The sequence below is a fragment of the Phalaenopsis equestris genome, unplaced genomic scaffold (genome assembly GCF_001263595.1).
Source record: "Phalaenopsis equestris unplaced genomic scaffold, ASM126359v1 Scaffold220451, whole genome shotgun sequence".
NCBI lineage: Eukaryota > Viridiplantae > Streptophyta > Magnoliopsida > Asparagales > Orchidaceae > Phalaenopsis > Phalaenopsis equestris.
This window is the reverse complement of record NW_018238735.1, coordinates 142,422-167,038: the sequence shown is the minus strand read 5'-3', so window position 1 is coordinate 167,038 and position 24,617 is coordinate 142,422. Positions and strand designations below refer to the sequence as shown.

General features: G+C 37.4%; 1 protein-coding gene across 1 annotated transcript in view; it reads right to left on the bottom strand.

Annotated features, from left to right (window-relative positions):
* Window positions 1-11,121: 11,121 nt before the first annotated feature.
* The window catches only part of LOC110037509, a 44,031-nt gene continuing 30,535 nt past the window's right edge, over window positions 11,122-24,617 (bottom strand). Inside the window, exon 9 of the mRNA XM_020742170.1 lies at window positions 11,122-11,734. Coding sequence (XP_020597829.1) covers window positions 11,599-11,734 — 136 coding nt within the window. The 3' untranslated portion in view covers window positions 11,122-11,598. The remainder of the gene's footprint in view (window positions 11,735-24,617) is intronic.

The following is a 24,617-nucleotide window of genomic DNA, read 5'->3' as shown; positions in this document are numbered from 1 at the left end:
TATTGAAGGCCAAATTTTGACTTTTGACTACATTTTAATTAGGATATTTTCTTTTAAAAAATATATTTTTTTTTCAAGGGAATTTTACATATTAAGCTTCTCAAATAATACTTATTAACTATAAATGCCTTAAAAAATTAAATTTACGGGTGAAGGTCTTTATTTACGGTCGGCAGCGAACGATTTCAGTGTGGCTTTCGGGCATGGCTTTCACTCTCAAGCTAAAACTATCCCCAACAACTACCCCCCCCCCTCATGATTCTCCGCCCCAAACCATCGCTTATCTCCCTTCCTCTCCTGGTTTCGCTCAAAACTATCGCCTTCTTGAAGGAATCATCGTGATATATTCACCATTAGAATTAGTTGGGAAGTTAATGACAGGATCATGACTTACAAAGACCACTGAAACTCCCATCTTTCTCATCCATCCTCTCGGCTCCTACCAGAAATCATTGAGGAAGGTAAGCCTGTTTATGTCATTCTTCCTCTTCCCAACTGTTGACTACCCTCAAACATCGTTGATCGTCACCAGTTGTCGTTGTTTTGTAATGGTTATAATATGTGAACAAGGACCCCTGTTTTGCAATGGTTATAATCTGAATATGGTTGTTGTGTCTAATATATGTATGACAGACCCAAAATATGACCACCGACCTCCGTAGCTGCAGACCAACATTAACCACCACTTGTCGGCCACCAGCGAGCACTGTTAGTCGTCCTCATTGGTCGATTGTGACCATCGACCTCTAGCAACCCCTACTTATAGTTCTTACAATCCAACTACAGGCTTTTATGGCCAACTATTGTCTGTGTAGAACTAACTATTGCTTTTACGACCAACTATTACTATTAAAGCTTCTAATTATGGTCTCTGTAGTTAATTACCACTATTCTAGTCTTTGAATGCAATTTTTATGGGGAACTACAACGAAATATAACATTTTCGGCTAAATACTACTATTACAACTTTTAACTACAACCTCTTCAGCCAACTATTATTGTTGTAGTCACCAATTACAACATTCATAGTCAACCACTGACTTTGTAGCAACCAATTACATACTTTATAACAACCAATTAGAAGGAGATGATGATGATGAACTCCATAGCATGTTATGGATAGAAGACTTGGTAATAACCACCGATCTTCCCAACTACTAACTACCATCAAACACCGTCAGCCATCACTACTTGTCGCTGTCGACCACCGGGCCTTGACGACCACTGTTCTGCAATTGTTATAATTCAAATATAGCTATTGCATCTAACTCATGTATTGAAGACCCAAAAAATAACCACCAGCCTCTGTAGTTGTCGATCACCATTCACCACCACCTGTCGACCACCGGCGAGCAACGTCAGCCATCCCCACTTGTCGCTTGTAACCACCAACCTTGAGTGACCCTTACTTACAGCTATTATAGTTCAACTATAGTCTTTGTGGCCAATTATTGTCTTTATGACCAACTACTACTGTTAAAGTTTTCTGGCCTATGTAGTTAACTATCATTATTTCAGCCATCGAATACAATTGTTATGGCCAACCAATACATTTGTAACAACCAAATATAACATTCGTGGCTAACTACTATTGTTACAACTTTCAACTACGACCACTTTGGCCAACTATCATTATTGTAGCCACTGTCTACAACCTTCATAGCCAACCACTGAGTTTGTAGCAACCAATTACATCCATTGTAGCAACCTATTAGAGAAGAAAAAAATAATGAATCCATACCATGTTATGGATAGAAGACCCGACAATAACCACCGACCTTCCCAACAGCTGACTACCGTTAAATACCGTCAGTCGTCACTGCTTGCCTTTGTCGACCACCAGACATCGAGGACCCCTGTTTTGCAATTGTAATAATATGAATATGACTGTTGCATCTAAAACAAGTATTTCATACCCAACATATGACCACAAGCCTTCGTAGCTACCGACCACAATTAACTACCACTATCAACCACCAACGAGCACTGTCGGCCGTCCTCACTTGTCGTTGGTGACCACCTACCTCCAGGCAGTTGTTATAGTCCAACTGCAGCCTTTATTGTCAACTACTACCTTTGTAGAACCAACTAATGCTTTTATGACCAACTATTACTATTAAAATTTCTAATTATGGCCTCTGTAGTTAACTACCACTATCCTAGTCTTTGAATACAATTTTTATGGACAATTGCTACTTTTGTAGCAACCAACTACAACCTTTGTGGCTAACTACTACTGTTATAACTTTCAACTACGATATTTTGGCCAATTATCATTGTCGTATCCACCGACTACAACCTTCATAGCTAACCTCTGACTTTGTAGCAACCAATTACATCTATTGTAGTAACAAACTACAGTCTTTGTGGTCAACTACTACGATTATAGTTTTCAACAACGACTTGTATGGCTAATTGACGTAATTAAAAACCACTAACCATAATATTTATGGCCAATTATTGTCTTTATAGAAACCAACTATGACCTTTGTGATAGAAGATCAGGCAATAACCACCAACCTTCCCAACTGTTGACTACCGTCAAACACCGTCAGTCATCACCCCTTATCGCTGTCGACCACCAGACGTCAATGACCACTATGCTGCAAATGTTATAACCCAAATAAGTCGCTCTTTTGGATCATGTGAATGATCAAGAGAATAGAGGAACCAAACAAGCAGGACGTACAACAAAAACATGCAAACAAGAGAAAGTGTCATAAATCTCGCAATGATAAGTCAAGTATGTCCACCCAAACAAGGTCAAACGGAAGCACCTTGGGTCAATATTCACGAAAGAATACTTTCATAAACTACACCCAACCAAATATTTAGGTGTGTTTGTCTGCTTTGTGGTCTAAAATAATCTCAAGGGAACGTATCTCATTTGGTTAATTATATGATGGGGTTGCCCAAGAATACTCTTGATCTAGGGAGTTTTTCTTACATTAGAAGTGATAACTAGCACAGAGCTATAAAAGGATATTTATCTCGCAAGAGAATGCTCTGATGCTTTCAAAGCTCTCGCTAAGACATGAAGGGAAGAGTAAGTCTCTCACTGTCCTCACATGGGTAACAAACGCATAAGCATATGGAGCCTGTGAAATAACTGAATCATCACGATACGTCAAAGCACATCCAGGTATAAAGAGCTGAGGACAAATTGTCATATCTTAAACGAACAGTAGCTCACTGACAATCAAGTCATCGAGATTATATTAACGAAGGCAAAAAGGAGTGACATGGCTCATCAAGGGTAGTCAAAGGAAGTGAGGAGGAATTCCTAGATGGTAGAGGTAGATGGGTCAGAGTACCATGGACATGTCATCCCAAGCTACTATGACCCTAAATGTATCTAGTCATGAAAGTAATCGACCCAACAAGGCCAAATAGCCTCGGTCAGCAATCCATGAATTGTTTCATCCAGAAGGACATCAGAAGCGCTATGGTCAAATGAACAAAACTCTATCATATGACTATCAGGTGGAGTTCCAAGAGGTGGGACTTATACATGCTAAAGTGACGAGGATGCAATTGAAAAGAGGAGATAGGAGAGATTCAACTACAAAATTGAAAATGCTTCCAACAAAAAGGTTTTACTCCACATCTTGGCGAGGAGTCTTTTTAACGACCTATGCACACTAGACAACCACCTAAGTAGAAATATATGTTAGACAAGTCAGGTTGGAAAAACACAGGAGCTTCTCCCTGAAACATGCAAATGATACAATTATCTAGAACAATCCTTAAATATTATGAATGCTCTATTGTATGACTTGGGTTATACCCATAATATGCAACCAATTTTAAAATTGGCTCGAAGGTCATGCAAAAAATTGAAAAATCAGTATTAAAAAATCCAGAATCTTTTAATCCTAAATTTTAACTTATTTTAAAATTTTTATTTGAATTTTGAGTACGAAATTTATAATTTTAATATCCTTAATGAGCCTAGTGTATAATTTTCATATTATCCCAGATACAAACAGAAAGAAACAAGAGAAACAATTCATGCATGTAATCATGCAAGAAAAACAGTAGAATAAGCCAAGTGAAATAATAAAAAAACAGGTGTCATTGGGTCATCAACATATCCAAAAAAAAAATGGTCAAACCCTGCCTATACATGTCAGATCTTAATTTTGTACATAAACGTAATTTAGAATTAAGGTACAGTACGCGAGCCCGTCAGTCTTGGACCCTCTCTTGTGGTTCTGTTTGTCTGGTGCCTCGAAACTCGCATCTGTACCTTATTTCTAATACAATAATCTCCTAGGACTAAAAGTAGAGAGGAAAAAGAGAAAATAAAGACTTGACCTGCATGAAAGTAATATTAGCGAGAAAATAAACAAATATACAATGTATAATTAGTCATACATTTTTATCGAGGGAGCTAAATGACACCTACAAGCAAAAGCTTAGTAGAAATCATCACATAGACAACTTCATACATAAGAATACCCTAACGTAATACTATTAATATCAAGCATGTGAACACATCATAAAACACAAAGATGAGGTTTGGCCATCACAAGCAAATCTACAAAGAAAAATAAATAGAGATGCAAAAAAAACTAAATAGCATCCAAAATCTTAGTCTATCACACAATTTAATTAGAATATGTCTTAACCAATATCTAAGTGCATAGGATAAAGTTTCTAGGTACATATGAATTTAATGGGATCATCACACAAGACTATTCCTTAAAATCCAAGGGATCTAAAGGGTGTCGCACAAAATGAATTTTAAAAAATAGTTGACCTTATATATGACTTAATTTACTACAAATTTTAAAATCATAGCAAATGTAATAAATAGAAAAATACATTTTTTTAGTTTTAAAATAGAGGCTATTAAATACGAACCCGTAACATATAATGCGACACGAGTTAGATCATTTAAATCCTCAACACAGTCAAACTCATGTTGATCATGATGTGATAACTCACATTGCTTGTCAGGATCAACCCGACAAACAATGCTCGTTAAGACATCGCGACCAACACGGAGTCACTCGCATATCGAGCCTGGCTCATTATCATGCACACATGCAAATGCAAAATAAAATTTCATCATAACAAATATACAATAGCATCAAACAATTTAAAAAAAAACGAAAAATAAATAAGCCATGAATATAAGAATATCAATAAATACTAATGCATATAACATCCACTCAATCATCTATAGATACAATCGTCTCATCCAGATTTCATCTCCAATATAACTTCTCCATAAATTTCATGATTTTATTACTTTTTCACCATAAAAATCCCTCTTTTAGGACACTTACATTTACATTGCTGCACACCACCTGATTCTCATGTATTTACATATCTAACGCCTAATCTTTACTTTTCTTTATATTTACATGCAAATAAGAGAAAGAACGTGGAGAGCTTGCGCGTCATAAATCTCGCAATGATATGTCAAGTATGTCCACTCAAACAGGATCAAACGGAAGCACTTTGGACCAATATTCATGAAAGAATACCTTCATAAACTACCCCCAACCATATATTCAGGTCTGTTTGTCTGTTTTGTGGTCTAAAATACTCTCAAGGGGACGCATCACATTTGGTTAATTATATCATGGGGTTGCCCAAGAATACTCTTGATCTAAACAGTTTTGCTTACATTAGAAGTGATAACTAGCACAGAGTTATAAAAGGATATTTGTCTCACAAGAGAATGCTCTGCTTTCAAAGCCCCCGCTAAGACACGAAGCGAAGAGTCAGTCTCTCACGGTCCTCACATGGGTAATAGACGCATCAGCATGCAGAGCCCATAAAATAACTGAATCATCCCGACGGGAAATCCCGATACGTCAAAGCACATTCAGGCATAAGAGCTGATGACAAATTGTCATATCCTAAACGAGCGCCAGCTCATCAGCAATCAGGCCGTCGAGATGATACAAACGAAGGCAAATAGGAACGATATTGCTCACCAGGGGTAATCAAAGGGAGGAGGAATTCCTAGATTGTAGGGTATCATGGACATGTCATCCCAAGCTACTATGACCCTAAGTTTACTAGTCATGAAAATAGTCGACTCAATACGTTTAAATAGCCCCGGTCAGCAATCTGTGAATTGTGTCATCCACGGGGACATCGGTAGCGCTATGGTCAAATGAACAAAACTCTATCATATGATTATTAGGTGGAGCTCCAAAAGGTGGGACTTATACATGCTAATGTGGCGAGGCTGCAATTGAAAAGGGGAGATAGGAGAGATTCAACAACAAAGCTGAAAATGCTTCCAACAAAAAGGACTTACTCCCCATCTTGGCCGAGTAGCCTTCTAACAACCTAAGCGCATTAGATAACCACCTAATTAGAAATTTATGTTACACAAGTCAGGTTGGAAAAACACAGGAGCTTCTCTTTGAAACATGTAAATGATGCAGTTATCTAGAGCGATTCTTAAATATTATCAATGCCCTATTATATGACTTGCATTATCCCCATAATATGCAACCCATTTTAAAACTGGCCCGAAGGTCATGCAAGAAAGTGAAAAACAAGTTTTAAAAAATCTAGAATATTTTAATCCTAAACTTTAATTTATTTTGAAATTTTTATTTGAATTTTGAGTACCAAATTTATAATTTTAAGGTCCTTAATGAGCCTAGAGTATAATTTTTGTAGTATCCCTGATACAAACAAAAAGAAACAGGAGAAACAAATCATGCATGTAATCATGCAGGAAAAACAGTAGAATAAGCCAACTGAAATAATAAAAAGACGGTGTCACCGGGTCAATTAGAAGAAGAAGATGATGATGAATTCCATATTATGTTATGGATGGAAGACCTATGAATAACCGTCGATCTTCCCAACCGCTAACTACCATCAAACACTGTCAGTCATTATCGCTTGCCGTTGTTGACCATCGGGCCTTGACGACCACTGTTCTGCAATTGTTATAATTCAAATATAGTTGTTGCATCTAACCTATGTATTAAAGACCCAAAAAAATAACCACCAGCCTCTGTAGCTGCCGATCATCATTCACCACCACCTGTAGACCACCGACGAGCACCGTCAGCCATCCCCACTCACCGACCTCGAGTGACCCCTACTTACAGCTATTATAGTTCAACTATAGTCTTTGTGACCAACTACTGCCTTTATAGAACCAATTATTGCCTTTATGATCAACTACAACTGTTAAAGTTTTCAATTATAGCCTATGTAGTTAACTACCACTACTCCAGCCATCAAACACAATTGTTATGGCCAACTGTTACCTTTGTAACAACCAACTATAACCTTCGTGGCTAACTACTGTTGTTACAACTTTCAACTACAACCACTTTGGCCAACTATTATTGTTGTAGCCACTGACTACAACCTTCATAACCAACCACTGAGTTTGTAGCAACCAATTACATCCATTGTAGCAACCTATTAGAAGAAGAAAAAGATAATGAGTTCATAGCATGATTTGGATAGAAGACCCGCAATAACCACCGGCCTTCTCAACTGCTGACTACCGTTAAATACCGTCAGTCATCACTGCTTGTCGTTGTCGACCATCGGACATCAAGGACCTCTGTTTTGCAATTGTTATAATTTGAATATGACTGTTGCATCTAACAAATGACCACAAGCCTCTGTAGCTACCGACCATGATTAACTACCACCTATTAGCCCCCAGTGAGCACTGTCAGCCGTCCTCACTTGTCGTTGGTGACCACCTACCTCCAGCGACCCCAACTTGCAGTTGTTATAGTCCAACTACAGCCTTTATGGCCAACTACTGCTTTTATAGAACCAATTAATGCTTTTATGACCAACTATTACTATTAAAGTTTCTAATTATGGCATATGTAGTTAACTACCACTATCCTAGTCTTCGAATACAATTTTTATGGCCAATTTCTACCTTTGTAGCAACCAACTACAACCTTTGTGGCTAACTACTACTGTTATAACTTTCAACTACGAACTTTTTGGCCAATTATCATTGTTGTAACCACCGACTACAACCTTCATAGCCAACCGCTAACTTTGTAGCAACCAATTACATCCATTGTAGCAACAAATTATAGTCTTTGGACCAACTACTATTATTATAGTTTCCAACTATGGCTTGTATGACTAATTTTTGTAATTAAAAACCACTATCCACATTATTTATGACCAATTATTGTCTTTATAGAAACCAACTATGAACTTTGTGATAGAAGATCGAGCAATAACCACCGACCTTCCCAACTGTTGACTATCGTCAAATACCGTCAATCGTCACCCCTTATCGTTGTAAACCACCATACGCCAATGATCACTATTTTGCATTTGTTATGATCCAAATAAGTCACTCTTCCGGATCATGTGAATGATCAAGAGAATAGAGGAACCAAACAAGCAGGACATATGACAAAAACATGGAAACAAGAGAAAGAACGTGGAGAGCTTGCGAGTCATAAATCTCGCAATGATAGGTTAAGTATGTCCGCCCAAACAAGATCGAACGGAAGCACCTTTGACCAATATTCACAAAAGAATACCTATATAAACTACCCCCCAACCATATATTCAGGTGTGTTTGTCTGTTTTGTGGTCTAAAATACTCTCAAGGGGACGCATCACATTTGGTTAATTATATCATGGGTTTGCCCAAGAATACTCTTGATCTAGGTAGTTTTGCTTACATTAGAAGTGATAACTAGCGCAAAGTTATAAAAGGATATTTATCTCACAAGTGAATGCTCCGATGCTTTCAAAACCCCCGCTAAGATACGAAGCGAAGAGTCATTCTCTCACGGTCCTCACATGGGTAATAGACGCATCAGCATACGGAGCCCGTGAAATAACCGAATCATCCCGACGGGAAATCCCGATATGTCAAAGCACATTCAGGCATAAAGAGCTAATGACAAATTGTCATATCCTAAACGAGCGCCAGCTCATCAGCAATCAGGCTGTCGAGATGATACAAACGAAGGCAAAAAGGAGCGATATTGCTCTCTAGGGGTAATCAAAGGAAGGGAGGAGGAATTCCTAGATGTTAGGGTACCATGTACATGTCATGACCCTAAGTTTATCTGATCATGAAGGTAGTCGACTCAACACGGCTAAATAACCCTGGTCAATAATCTGTGAATTGTGTCATCCACGGGGGCATCGGTAGCACTATGGTCAAATGAACAAAACTCTATCATATGACTATTAGGTAGAGCTCCAAGAGGTGAGACTTATACATGCCAAAGTAGTGAGAATGCAGTTGAAAAGAGGAGATAGGAGAGATTCAACTACAAAGCTGAAAATGCTCCCAATAAGGACTTACTCCCCATCTTGGCCGAGTAGCATTCTAGCGACCTAAGCGCACTAGACAATCACCTAAGTAGAAATTTATGTTAGACAAGTCAGGATGGAAAAATACAGGAGCTTCTCTTTGAAACATGCAAATGATGCAGTTATCTAGAGCGATCTTTAAATATTATAAAGGCCCTATTATATGACTTGTTTATACCCATAATATGCAACCCATTTTAAAATTGGCTCGAAGGTCATGCAAGAAAGTGAAAAACAGGTTTTGAAAAATCTAGAATCTTTTAATCCTAAATTTTGAATTTATTTTGAAATTTTTATTTAAATTTTGAATACCAAATTTATAATTTTAAGGTCCTTAATGAGCCTAGAGTATAATTTTTGTAGTATCCCTGATACAAACAAAAAGAAACATGAGAAACAATTCATGCATGTAATCATGCAGGAAAAGCGGTAGAATAAGCCAACTGAAATAATAAAAAGACCGGTATCGCTAGGTCAACACATATCAAAAAAAAAAAAAAAAAACAATCAAACTCTACCTATACATGCCAGATCTTAATTGTGTACATAAATGTAATTTAAAATTAAGGTACAGTACACGAGTCCGTCGACCCTAGTCCCTCTCACATGGTTCTGTTTGTCTGGTGCCTCGAAACTCGTGCCCTACATTTTTTATAATACAATAATCTCCTAGGACTAAAAGTAGAGATGAAAAAAAGAAAATAAAGACGACCTGCATGAAAATAACGTTAGCGAGAAAGTAAACAAATATGCAACGTATAATTAGTCGTTCATTTTTATCGAGGGAGCTAAATGACACCTACAAGCAAAAGCTTAATAGAAATCATCACATAGACATCTTCATACAAAAGAACATGCGAATACACCATAAAACACAAAGATGAGGCTTGACTATCACAAGCAAATCAGCAGAGAAAAATAAACAGAGATGCCAAAAAAACTTCATAGCATCCAAAATCTTAGTCTATCACACAATTTAACCAGAATGTGTTTTAACCAACATCTACGTGCATAGAATAAAGTTTCTAGGTACATATGACTTTAATGGGATCGTCACAAAAGACCATTCCTTAAAATCCAAGAGATGTAAAGGGTGTCATGATTAATTTTGAAAAATAGTTTACTTTACATATGACTTAATTTGCTACAAATTTCAAAGACATAGCAAATGTAATAAATAGAAAAATACATTTTTTTAGTTTTAAAATAGAGGCTATTAAACACAGACCTGTAACATATAAGGCGACACGAGTTAGATATCTTAGATCATCAACACAGTCAAACTCATGTTGATCCCGATGTGATAACTCACATTGCTTCCACGGATCGACCCGACAAGCAATACTCGTTAAGACATCGCAACCAACACAAAGTCACTCGCCTATCGAGCCTGACTCGCTATAATGCACGCATGCTCAAAATAAAATTTCATCATAGCAAGTATACAACAGCATCAAACAATTTCAAAAAAAATGAAAAATAAATAAGCCATGAATATAAGAATATCAATAAATACTAATGCATATAACATCCACTCAATCATCTATAGATACAATCGTCTCATCCAGATTTCATCTCCAATATAACTTCTCCATAAATTTCATGATTTTATTACTTTTTCACCATAAAAATCCCTCTTTTAGGACACTTACATTTACATTGCTGCACACCACCTGATTCTCATGTATTTACATATCTAACGCCTAATCTTTACCTTTCTTTATATTTATACCATCCAAACCTTTCATCTCACATCTAAAATATCACTATTTTAACTTAAAAAAAATGAAATGCACATTTTAATACATAAAGGAGATAGATATAGAAAAACAAACCTTGCACAGAAAATCAACTGCTAACACTCATAAATCATAAAGAATATCAAGCAATTTTTTTTTTTAATGGGAGGGAAATAAAACCTTAAGATCATGGATAAAAATGGTTAGAGGCTGCTACATCTCTCCAAGATGATGATTACTTCTAATTACAAGAATTCCAACACTAGCCACTATACATTCCTCAACACCAACCAACTCTACTCGCCACACCAGAAAATAATAATAATAATAATAATAATAATAATTAAAAAAAAAGAAAATAATGAAAAACCAACTCATAACCCCATTTTATAATAGCCCTTTTTTTCCTTTTTTTTTAAAGGGCTAAAATAAAATATTAGCCACATATACAGCTAACTTGATCAGTGAGAAATTTGGCAGTGCCATGATTTTAATTCTTCTTTTCTTACCATTTTTAGATTGGGGAAGGAATGAATGATTTAAGGAGTGGAGGTGTTCAGTGAGCTGCATCAGTGCCGGTGCAGCTTGCAGTGCTGGATCTGTCAGCCATCCTCACATTGTATTGTTCGTAAATCCTGGCTCTGTTTTCTGCCCACCATTGCTCTGCTTGTTTCTCACTGAATCTCTTCCGGCTGGGTTCGGTTTAAGAAAAAATGATTAATTAAATATATAAACGGGATCATTAAAATTCTAAAAATAGAAATAATATGGTAGCTGATTCAAAATGCTAACTTCTATTCTAATCCATTTGGAGATGTGATAGAATTATACATAGAAATTAGAGCAAAATAATAAATTTATTTCTCCAAAGCGAAAACAATAAAACCAGGAACAAATAAAATAAAGGATAAACACCTGTAATTTGAGAGATAGATGATCTCTCCCAATTTATACAATTCGAGAGGTAAGAAATATCTCCCAAAACCTAACCCTAAGACTCACAATAATAATCTCATGCATCCCCCTAAACCTAAATTATTAAGCTCTATTTATACCAAAGAATGATTAATAAGAAAAGACAAATTTGTCCTTAGGCTAGGCACTGATGTAAAAATACTGCCCTCCCAAAAAGATACATTGTTTTCAAGGTGGGAAAAGCTGCAGTTGGATCAAGTCATGTGGCTCCGACTCATAAACTGACTTGAGTCTGGTTTTCGCCGTCAACATTGACACACTCCTGACAACCTTCTTCAACTTTATAAAAGCAGGTCGTCAATTTCCCACACTGAAAGTTATACTTTTTCAATTTCTTCGTCTGCGGTCACACAATCGAATTATAATCCTTCACGAATTTCTGGTAGTATCCTGTAAGTCCCATAAACATTCTCAACCCCTTCCAAGCCTTAGGTATTGGCTCCTCCACAAACTATCTACAACCTTCAATAGATCCGCTGACACTAGAGTTTTGCATAAACAAGGATCACCACAAAGTACTATTGTCTTATCTCCCTCCTGAAGCTATATGGCCAAAAGTTTCCAGTTCACCTTAGTCTCCCATACAGATTGCAAATATTTCATACTCAATATCACTTCAGTGCTGTCTAAATCCAAGGAAAGAAAAACTTCAATCATCTAAATGTCTAGCAATGTTAAAATCACTCATTTACAAACCCCCCTACTCTTCTCTAACTGGCCCGTCCTCATCATGACTTTAAAATTTCCAATGTCCACCATATTAAGCCCCAATTGCTTCACTATTTGAGTAAATATGAAGTTGTGGGTGACCCTACTATCTATCAACACAACTACGTCCTGCTCTTTGATTTACCCCTGAAGTTTCATAGTGCGGTTTGGCATTAATCCGACCATCGAGTTTAGTAAGATTTTTGCCAAATCTAAGTGAGGGTGTTCCTCCTTCACCACGACCTTCTTTATTTCTGCATCCTTTGTGTCCTCGTCACATACAGTAAGAATCTGTAATGTTTGGTCCTTTAAAATGGTGTCTTCAGAAAAAACTTCTAATCACACAAAAAATATAACCCTTTGGCCCGCTTCTCCCAAATCTCTCAATGTAAGTTGTTAGAGTCTTGTCTCGGTCGTAGTCTTTTCTTCCTGCCTTGTTGATCCTCTCTCCTCTGGACTTCCACTGTTTGAGCTTCAGATATCATCATGGTTGTAGTAGTTCGGTATGGTGCTCCACCTATGTTGCTCCTAATAGTCTATTTTGTTACATTATTATCTTCAATTAACTACGTTGATTCCAAAGTTTCTCCCAATCTTCAAGGTCTCAACATGAGAACTGATGCTTGAATCTTTAGCTTCAACCTTTTCATGAAGTTGCCTTCTAACACTTCTTCTGATATCCCTCTCAAATGATCAGATAACATCTCAAATTTCTCCCTATAATCCATGACAGATCATTCCTGGACTAATGCAAAAAATAGTTTGTGTAATCCCCTTCCCGTGTGGTTCTAAGGCACTCTCACAAGCAGACCTTAAATTCTTCCCATGTCCAGATTGACTGACGTTCTCTTCACTGATACCCTTATGGAGCTTTTCCTTCCAAAGACAGTTGTCACCACCATCAACATTATCTTCCTCCATCAGCCTATTAATAGCAAATTATCTCTCCACATGATAAACCCAACCATATGCATCATCTCATTCAAAAAAAGGTATCTACAACTTCCTCATGTGTGAAACTCCTTCCCAATTTCCTTAACCGAAGGTCATTCCACCAATAAGGCGGGGGTTGGGTTCCCTTTCTTGATTCATATTGACTTCTCTTCTCCCACAAGTCAAGCGCACCCAATAATTAGCTCCCCCGTCCCCATAAGCCACGAATTGCCTTCTACGTTGAAGGTTGCTGCAACAAATGACACTGGTGTGGTTGGATGCAGCCCTCTGTCAGGGTCTGACCAGCCTGTTTCTGGTCAAAATCCTTCAAATTGATATTTTCCTGCTCCAAATCGCTTGTCGTATCATTTTGCATGCTGCCTTCGTTTCAGTCGTCTGGATATCTGACGTTCGATTCTGTTTCCAATCCTTAACCCGATTTTGCAGCCCCAGATCTACATGTGGCTGATGTGACGCTAAGTCTTTTGATTGTTGATACTCATGTTCATTCCAGACGCATCGCTCGATACCGCTACAGGAGACGGAGGGTTTGTGAGTCGCTACAATCTCCTTTCTCATTTCTTTGAGGACTGTGAATCTCCCCGCCATTCCATATGTGATTTGATTGACATCTTCAGCTAGTTTTTTCTCCAAAGCATCCACCTTTTTGGCTGTTGTTATTCCTGAAAAGTTTTGAAATTCCTTTATGTTGAAATAAAGAGATTAAGAATTTATGAATGCAAATTAGTGTTCGCGGAACTCTGGATTTCGCGATCCTGAAATTCTTGTACGTGGCTCAGTGGAACTACTGGAAGCCGTATGGAACTCCAAAAGGTGCAATCCAAATTCCTATAGATCGCAAATTCCGATCATGAGTTTCCGTCACAAGCGACGCGGAACTCCTTTACGTAGTGATCTCAATCGCCAGTTTTGATCAAAAGTGGCGCAAAACTCCTGTACATCACAATCTATCAACTTCACTGCGATTTGACTTCACAATCCCGTCTTGGCTTCCTTTCTAGAAAAAAATTGTGACTGTACGTAAATTTGTACGGCTCAATCCCCACATTTGTGTCTCAACTAATTCTTCCCGTGACAGTATCAAACATTGCACTTGAATGCAATACAGTCATCATTTTCCCAGCTAGCTTGTATTGCGCCAGTATCACAAGATACACAATCCCGTCAAAGGTTTTCCAATTATCTCTTATGATGACTATATCGCAAGGTCGATTTCATCGCTCACGCCATGTACGCTGCACCTCGATCTCGTCATTGGCTTCCCAGATCGCCAAAATCACAACTATTTTGTGAATTAGGTTACGAAGGTGGTGACTCAATGGTTCTCCCATAAATCTCTAACTTTCATACTGGTTTGGTAAGATTCTCCACAAAAATTTGGGCAAAACAAATGTTCTATTTCTCCAAAGCTAACAATGCAGTCACGAACATTAAACTAAAAGATAGACACCTAAAATTGGCGATCTCTCCAACTTCCTACAATTCAAGAGGTAGAAAATATATTCCAAACCCTAAACCTTAGATTCAGAGTAATAATCTCATGCATCTCCCTAACAATAAAATATTAAGCCCTATTCATACCAAACAATAATAAATAATAAAAAATAAATCGCACTTAGGCTAATAAAAGACCCTTAGGCTAGGCTCCGGCGTAACAAGATCATGTACATAAAATTTGAGGGGCATTTACATACATACCACTCAATTCCTATGTATTTACATATCTAATGCCTAGACTTTACTTTTTACATTCATATCACCCAAATATTTCATACCAAAAAAAAAAATTTCACTATTTTAACTTCTAAAAAGTAAAGTACATATTTTCATTCATAGGTAATGTGGCATAGATGTAAACATTAAAGTGTAGGTGTTACCCCCCTCCCCCCTAAACCTAAGATTCAAAGTAATAATCTCATGCATCTCCCTAACCATAAAATATTAAGCCCTATTTATACCAAACAATAATAAATAATAAAAAATAAATCGCTCTTAGGCTAATAAAAGACCCTTAGGCTAGGCTCCGGCGTAACAAGATCATGTACATAAAATTTGAGGGGCATTTACATACATACCACTCAATTCCTATGTATTTACATATCTAATGCCTAGACTTTACTTTTTACATTCATATCACTCAAATATTTAATACCAAAAAAAAAAAATTCACTATTTTAACTTCTAAAAAGTAAAGTACATCTTTTCATTCATAGGTATGGTGGCATAGATGTAAACACCCACCAAATTTCACCTCAAATTTCTATTAAGTTAATTAAGATCGAGTGCTTATATATTGTACTCGTCGAATATGATAACCGTGTAGGTTGATGCCAATTTGCTTTGTTTCATAGGTTTTTGTTTTCCAATTTGTTTAATATAGCATGATTATGAAAGTGATGCCTATGAGAACGAGATGGTGTATTATGTAATTTTTGAATTCATTGGGTCAGTTTGATTTATTAATTTTGACACGATCAAAAATACCAGTGGGTCAGCCAAGAAGCTTTTGAGAGGGATTGCTCATTTTTCAAAAATAGCTCGAGCAAATTTAAGGTCATAATAGCATGTAGTTGGACGGTCCTGCGAAAAATGAGCCACACTAATGTTTTGATTCTCCCTTGGCCAATTTGGTTTACTACTTTGGAGTACAATATGGTTTGATTCGGCTATCCATGGATTCTTTAATTCAAAAGTGTCCAAATCGTAGTCTTTAGCAATGTGGTTCCGTGTTTCCTCATATAAAAATTTTGGAGGAATTACATACATAACACACAATTCTTATGAATTAACATATCAAACACCTAAACTTCAACATTAACATTTATGACACTCAAACTTTTAACATCACATAGAAAATAGCACTAATATTATCTTTTTAAAAGCAAAATACACCTTTTGATGCATAACTTTTGACGTTGATATAGATATCTATATATCTATATATCTATATCAACGTCAAAATCATCAAACCTCATTACCATTAGCAATAGGTTATATATATATATATATATTTATTTATTTATTTTTTGAAAAGCACGAGGGCTAAATCTATTAAAAAAGGAAATATACACAAAGGTTGTATGAGAGGGCCCAATAGAGGCTCCCTACCCATACGATACAACACACACAAACACCCCAAATGAGAAAAGATACAGGGAAACCCAAACAAAGGAAAGATACCAAAATCGCAGAAAATAAGTTGCTAGGGACGAGCCAGTTTAGTCCTGCCTCTGTCTCTAGTTCTAGGGCGAATCCACATAACAAATTGTTGAGTGTCGATTGAGTGTCGAGCTCCCGAAGTAACCAAAGTATCATCCATTAGGTTCCCAAGCTGAAGTTTACTTCCAATCTTTTTTTTTCCTCCTTGAATAGACCTGTCATTCCTCCTCAGAAGACTGACTCATCTGATCATCGTGTTGATAAACAAAACGCCGGGTAGATAAAAACTGATGAGCACCAGAAGAAGGATTGTCAACTGTTGCAACGACTGTAGGTTTTAGCGTGTGTGAAGCATGAATTGTCTCCTCTTCACCTAATGCTTCCTGCAACTAAGGAGGGTTTGAAAGTGTAGGTTGCTTCGCAGGGCCACCAACTTCTCATTGATCGCAGGAATAGTATTTTCAGGGGGGGAGGGTCCACAGGGGCAATTAAATCAGACACCATAACCAGTTTTGTGGTAGTTCCAAATGGAACAAATATGTCCAAAGCAGTGGGGTCAGACCATACTTATTCACTTGATCTTTAGATTTCAAATTAGGTTGAAGCTTATAGCACTTATCAAGGTTGTGCCCAAACATCTTACAATGAGAACAATAAAGAGGTCTATGCTCCATAACAATTTGTTGTCAATATCCATTGTGAGTTGTGCCCAACCAGACTTCAGTAACATCAGGTAAAATAATATCTCTTTCAACAAATATTCTGGCCACAGAAGGTCTGGTTAGGTTAAAAGTGGGTAGATCTAGCTTCAAAGGGTCCCCAAATATAACACCAATAGAGTAAAAAATCTGATGATGAAAAAAGTGCAGCTTGAGACTAGGTAGACTAAACCATACCAGTACAATGGGAGATTCTCGCTTGGGGTCAAAATCAAAAGACCACTTGAGTAGTTTCATTGGTTTACCAACAATGTTGAGATATTTTTTGGAAAAAATCTCAGTGTAGTCTTCAGGTACAGTTAGTTGAATTAATACGTGTCTCACATCCATGAGCTCTATTTTTCACTTTCATGCTAATTTGAGATCATCAAAACTTTTCCTGATAACATCCATAGGTGGGTGTCCCCACTGAAATTTTCCAATAAGAACAAAATTAAATTTATCAGTCAGGGATGAAATTTCTAGCTCAGAGAAAAAAAATGTTGTTTTCTCACTTTTCCTGATTGCAATTTTGATAAAGGGGCAATCACCTATGTCATCCCGTTGCTCCTTACAACTTGAGGGGAAGACAACTGCTGTCTCCTTCTGAGTATTACCCACCACGTGGGAAAAGAAGGCTTTGTTAGGTTCAACCGTAGACGAAGGAAGCTCCATCACAGCAAGAGAAGCACTGCCAAAGTCAGGCAGCGGCAAAAATAGTGAGCCGAAGAGGCCAGGATGAAAAATTGCAGTTGTCGAAGCCACGAAATAGTCGCAGCTCGACGAGGCAGGTCGCGGAACAATTGCAGCGAACGAGAGCGAGAGAAGACCACGACGAGACGACCTGGAACTCAGCTCGACGCGGCTCGCAGCTCGAAGACCACGCAGAAGTTAGCGCAAAGGAGAGCGAGACGAGACGACGACGACGAGACGACCTGGAAGTCATTCGCAGCTCAACGCGACTCAGAGCTCTACCATGCAGAAGCTGGATAACGCGAAGGAAGAGCGAGACGTGACGACGGCGCGTAGGAGTCGAACGTCGCAGGAGAGATTGACGAACACAGAATTCGTCGTCGAGCACGACGGGAAAGCCGAAAGATCAAGCCAGGTAATCGCCATCGGGCGAAACCCTAACGGAGCAGCTCGCCACTGACGCCATCATTTTTATTACATATATATATATATATATATATATAATAAATTGAATATAAATTCCCTTTCTGCTTTGTTAATTTAAATGATCAACTTTTTTATATGTGATTTTCTAATGTAGTTGAGTACAGCAATCCCCGATTTACAATTTCTTATTTTAGCTGGATCTGGGATTGGAAACTTGCAGTTTTTATTAAAATTCAAAATTGCAGAAATCTGGATTTGCACTTTTAGGCCAATTTTTAGGGATTTTGAAACAACTTCAATCGTTCTATTGTTTGATGAAATTAAGGTTTCCTCTCAATTTTATGTTTTGAATGTGATTTCTTTGAGGAAAATGCAAGTTTTGATTATAATTTCGACCAAAAAAAGTCTTTATTCGAACGTGAAGAAATCTTCTATTTGGTGCCTATTATTTTGATTCTTTTCATCTAAGTACTTTATGGTTGATTTTCCTTGTATGGTTGAGATTTAAGCAAGTCTGGTAATAATTTAGTTTTTCTTCTAGCAGTGCAAATCCTAATAGTTATATAATTTTACTTGCATATCGGATTTCATTTTTGGAAAATCTTCAAATTATTGCCTGGAGCGAACTTAACGTGATTACAAATTTGCATGGAAGCATCCTAGTTTTGGCCTAACTAAAAGTTCGTGGATTGCTAATTTAATTACCATAAATTTTTTTGTTACAAAAACTGATGGCAATTAAAATTTCGTTGATGTCGTAAATCAGAGATATATGAATTTAAACCAGGAGAAAAAATAATGATAGATCTAAATCCCAAATAATTCCTATAGGAACATTTAATAAATTAACTAGAAGAATGACAATGACCACATAAAAGCATACAACATATTGGAATAAGTGCTTATAAATTGACAATTCAGAGAAGTTCTAGAATCAATCCAATTATCAATGCAGTTGATTTAACTTAATGTCATGAACCTAATACCAATGCCTTACATTCTTCTCTTTTCATCTCCTAATGAATTCACATCTAACACTTGAATAAGCAATGCAAAATGATGACACTGTTTTCACTTATTGTGGATATAAAAGCTGCTTGTGTATTGCCATGGTGAACGTACTTATGATGATTATTTGATTAATCATTCTACAAGAAACTGCACTTATGCCCAACTTTGCATGATAAACATTAAAGAGTTAATTTCTTAAAGTAGAATTTTTTCTCAAAGACAAATAAATGATGCAAATAAAAAAAATCATACACATTGGATATGTAAATCGTGTACATTCATAATCATTCAATTATTTTCTTTTCATATTCAGTTTTTTAATGTGCAATGTCAATGATGATGATGTCTATAAGAATAGGATATGTTCTCTAATATTTAAATTTTCTCAATGGTTTCTTGCTTATATTATAAAATAGTTTTATTCAGCTCTCATCAGATTTCCTAATTCAGCATGTTCCAAACCCCAATATTCAAAAAAGTGGTTTAGCTTCGATCCAAGTTGGTATTCAACAATATTGTTTGATCAATGCTTTGATATTTGTTCTTTCCTTCGATAAATTTTTTGTTTGTTGTTGTATGTAGTCTTATTTATTGATCAGCGTTGCTGGAGTTAGCCCAAAATAGCAACGACAACAAGCAAATATTATTACTGGAGACAAGAAAGCCAATAGGCAATTACAACAAACACACCATATTGGAGAAAATAACACTCGACTCAATAAGGATTGTCTCTCCAAAAGGGTTAGAGAAAGAACTAGCAAGGGAGAGGTGGCAAGTAGGTGGTTGTAAGGTGGCAGTGGCACAGGGGTTAGAAGGGTTGTTGGAAGATGGAAGATGGATTTTGGTGGCATGGAACTGTGTGGGGGGCGTTGCAGAGGAACAATCAAGTGTTGTTTTTGAGTTAGGGTTCTACTGTGGTGGCTGCAAAGGAAGAATGCGGGGGAGGGGGAGACTCAGGATGAATACTCCATTGAAAACAAATTATAACTAAAGCACCACTCGACTCTTACAAGAAGATCATCACCTTAGATGAGCTACAGCAAGAGCACCACCCGCTTTTGGATACAATCCTAGAAGGGAGAAAAAATGTGTTTGTAGTTGTTCCGGTAGAAAACATTTGCAAAAAAACTGAAAATCTAAAACACAAGAATAAGTTTTGGATAATTAGGATTGGATCCCCTTATAGAAGGAGGCGTCACACTAATATGGAAGAGTCGATCGACCCTCTCGAGTCTAGAGTGGTTTGGTCAAGACGAAAGAACTGCGGTATAGGCTACCGCGGTTCTTTAATGTTTGTGTCAGTCTATCGGGGTTGTAAGAGCTTCTACCTCATTTGTCGAAACTTTTCTCTGCATTTTGAAAGTAACGAAGCTGTTGTAAGTTTCCGAGGTTGAAGGATCTTTGACTGCGGCCCGAGAACTACCTGCATCTCACTGTCGACTACACTATTTCCCAAAACACCTGAGAAACTTTCCCCATTTGCGAGCAGTGAGATCCAACCATATGAGAGTGCACTGTTGAACTAAATTGAGACTTTGTGCCAAGTGTACGCTACAGAGTCTTCCAAAGATAGTCTCGGGTTGGCTCAGTCCTACCTGACATGAGAACTGTTGGGCTGTGGAGCCTAAGCACAAGGCATCTGGCGCATATGCGCCGGGTTGTGATTGTTGCTCAAATAGAGGAGCCGGCGCCTAGGCGCCGATTTTGGGCGCATATGCGCTCACTATAGAGCGGGCTCTGGTCTTATTCTCGAAGGACAAGCTCATAGGCGTCGGTCTTTGGCTCTTAGGCGCTCATCATGGAGCGTCGATACAAAGTGCTTGGCGCTTAGTTGCCAAGTTTGGGCGCTTAGTTGCCAAGTTTGGGCGCTTGGGGTTACTACATGAAAATTTATTTTTTAAGCTAAGTTTTGAGCGTGGATCGGAGAGCTTGTTATTTTCTTCTTTCTGAATTCTTCGATGAGCATCCCGATGAATGTGAGAAGTGTCGAAGAGGTGAATTTCGGTGATTTAGCATGAGTTTTTAAGTCGGATTCGGAGAGAGAAGATTGTTGGTGCAAGTCCTGTAAGTTTCTTTGTGCGAGTGTGGAGAAAAAATTTGTGTGAGTCATTTGTAGAACTTTTTGAATTTCATAGTGAAATATCTGATGGTGTGGCTCTGTGTTTTTTTCTCGTTCTCGAGTTTTTTCAAAAAAAATTCTTATATGTTTTTTTTTTATTATTGTGCTTCTATGTTTAAATTTTTGTTTTTGTATTCTTGAATCATGTGATCCTTTTCCACGGCGAAATAAAAAAAACTCTTTCGCAATAGTTTTTCCTAACAAATTGGTATCACAGCGAAGTTTGATTCGAGTGAGAGCAATGACTGAAAAAACAAGGTTCAAAATGAAGAAGTTCCATGGGAAGAACTTCACTTTCTGGAAGATACAGGTGGAGGATTTGTTATATCAGAAAAAATTATACTTGTCCCTACAAGGAATCGCAAGGAAACCATAGACTAGGAAACCCGAGTCTATGCCTATAGTGGAATGGGAAGTGTTGGATTGAACGGTATTGGGTTTGATACGGTTGTCATTTTCCTTATATGTTGTGTTCAACATTATGAATAAGAAAACTACGGTAGATCTCATGGCGGCACTGCCCAAGATGTATGAAATACCTTCTGTTTCCAATAAGATTTTTCTGATTATAAAGTTATTCAACATGAATATGATAGAAGAGAATCTCTTCAGTGGTAGAGCATCTCAATAATTTCAACACTGTGACAAGCCAGTTGTGTTCTGTAAGGATTAAGTTTGATGATGAGATCAGAGCACTGATGATACTACCTTCATTGTCGGAAAACTAGGATGGTTTGGTAACGGCAGTATGTAATTCTTCAGGGACTTCGAAGTTGAACTTTGATGGCATCGTTGGTCTGATGCTGAATGAAGAAGTTTGCAGAAAAATAATGAATATTGAATCTTCAGGTTCTGCGTTGAATGTTGATAACAAAAGAAGAAATCTAGGCTGGAATACAAGCAGAGGCAGATCCAACTTCAATAAAGGAAAGCCCAAGTTAAGCTGAGGAGAATGTTGGAACTGAGGTAAAAATGTGCATTTCAAGAAGGATAGCAAAGCTTCAAGGGAAGTTGGTGGTGCATGACAGAAAAGTAGTTTCTCTACAAATGTCTCCATTAATGAAATCCAAAGCGACTCTCTGGAGTTATCCCTAGCCAGTAATGAATCTTGAATAGTGGATTCAGGTGCCTTTTTTCATGGTTGCCCCAATAAAGTGGTATTTAAAAACTACACTTAACGTGATCTAGGAAAAGTTTATTTGAGAGATAATAAGATATGCAGTATAGTAGGAAAATGTGATGTTGATATCAAGTTACAGAATGGAACAGTCTGAAAGCTTATTGAAGTTAGACATATTCCAAATTTGACGAAGAATCTCATCTCTGTGAGCCAGCTGGCAAAGTCAAAACTTTGACTATTTTCACAAGTGATTCATGGAAGGTGACCAAGGGGCATTAGCGATCACTCGAGGCAACATTGAAGACAGCCTTTATCTGATCGATGAAATAACTGATTTCATTGATGTGACTGGAACCAGGGTGGATGCAGGACTATGGCACCATAGGATTGGCCATATGAGTGAGAAAGATATGAAGTCCCTACTTTCGAAGAATAAGCTTCAGGGTCTGAAATCATTGATCTGGATTTCTGTGAAGACTTTATTTATGGCAAGCAAAAGAAAGTATCCTTCTACAAGAACGAGTAAGTGGTGAAATCAAAGAAACTGAAGTTAGTATATAAAGACGTATGGGATCCTACTCCAGCTCAGTCCATTTGATGTTCTCACTATTTTGTCACATTCATTGATAATCACATAAGAAAGATGTGAGTTTATTTCTTAAAGAAGAAATTTGATGTATTTGAAATCTTTAAGAAATGGAAGACTATGGTAGAAAATGAGAAGCTTGAAGCTGAAGCATCTCGGATCAGATAATGGTGGCTAGTATCGTGATAATAAGTTTAGGAATTTTTGTGCTACAGTGGGGGCCAGGCATGAGTTCACTATCCGAAGAACACCTCAACAGAATGATATAGCTGAGTGCATGAACAGAACAATCACAGAGTGTACTACGAGCATGAGACTGCATACAGGCTTGTCAAAATAGTTTTGGGTTGAAGCAGTAAACACTGCAAATTATCTGATCCATTGTAATCCAACAGTATCTTTGGAGGAATGCTTACTTGAAGAAGCCCGGAGTGACAAACATGTATGTGTATCTTGACTCAAAACCTGTCAAGTGCACTTTCATTGGATATGACTCAAATAAATTTGGCTACAATTTCTGGAATTATCAGAATCAAAAATTCATCAGGAGCAGTGACATCACATTCAACAAAATGGAGATGTACAAAGGCAAGTTTAGAACTCAAGATATTCCGTCAACTACTTCTAAAGAATCTAAATATATGGAGATAGATGATATTGGTAATCGAGAAGATGGAGAAAGAACAAGTGTTCAACCAAAAGGAGTACTAGAAATTACTCATTCACCTGCTACAAAAGTCAGAAGATTCAGTAGAGTGAAACAACTCATACAAATGTATTCTCCTTCTTTACACTATTTGTTATTAACTGATAGTGGTAAACTAGAGTGCTTTGAGGATGCTTTGAGGAGACCACTCAAGTTGAAAATTCAAGGGAGTGGGAACTCGCCATGGATGAACAAATGCAAACTTTGGAGTCAATCAGAATTAAGATTTAACAGTACTGTCAAATGAAAAAGGAGCACCGCATAACAAGTGAATCTACTGGCTCAAAAGGGAGTTAGATGGTAGCAAGAGCTGCAAGGCAAGACTTGTTGTGAAGGGTCTCCAATAGAAAAAATGAGTGGATTACACAAATCTTTTCCCTAGTGATGAAGATAACGACTATCGGGGTTGTGTTGAGTCTA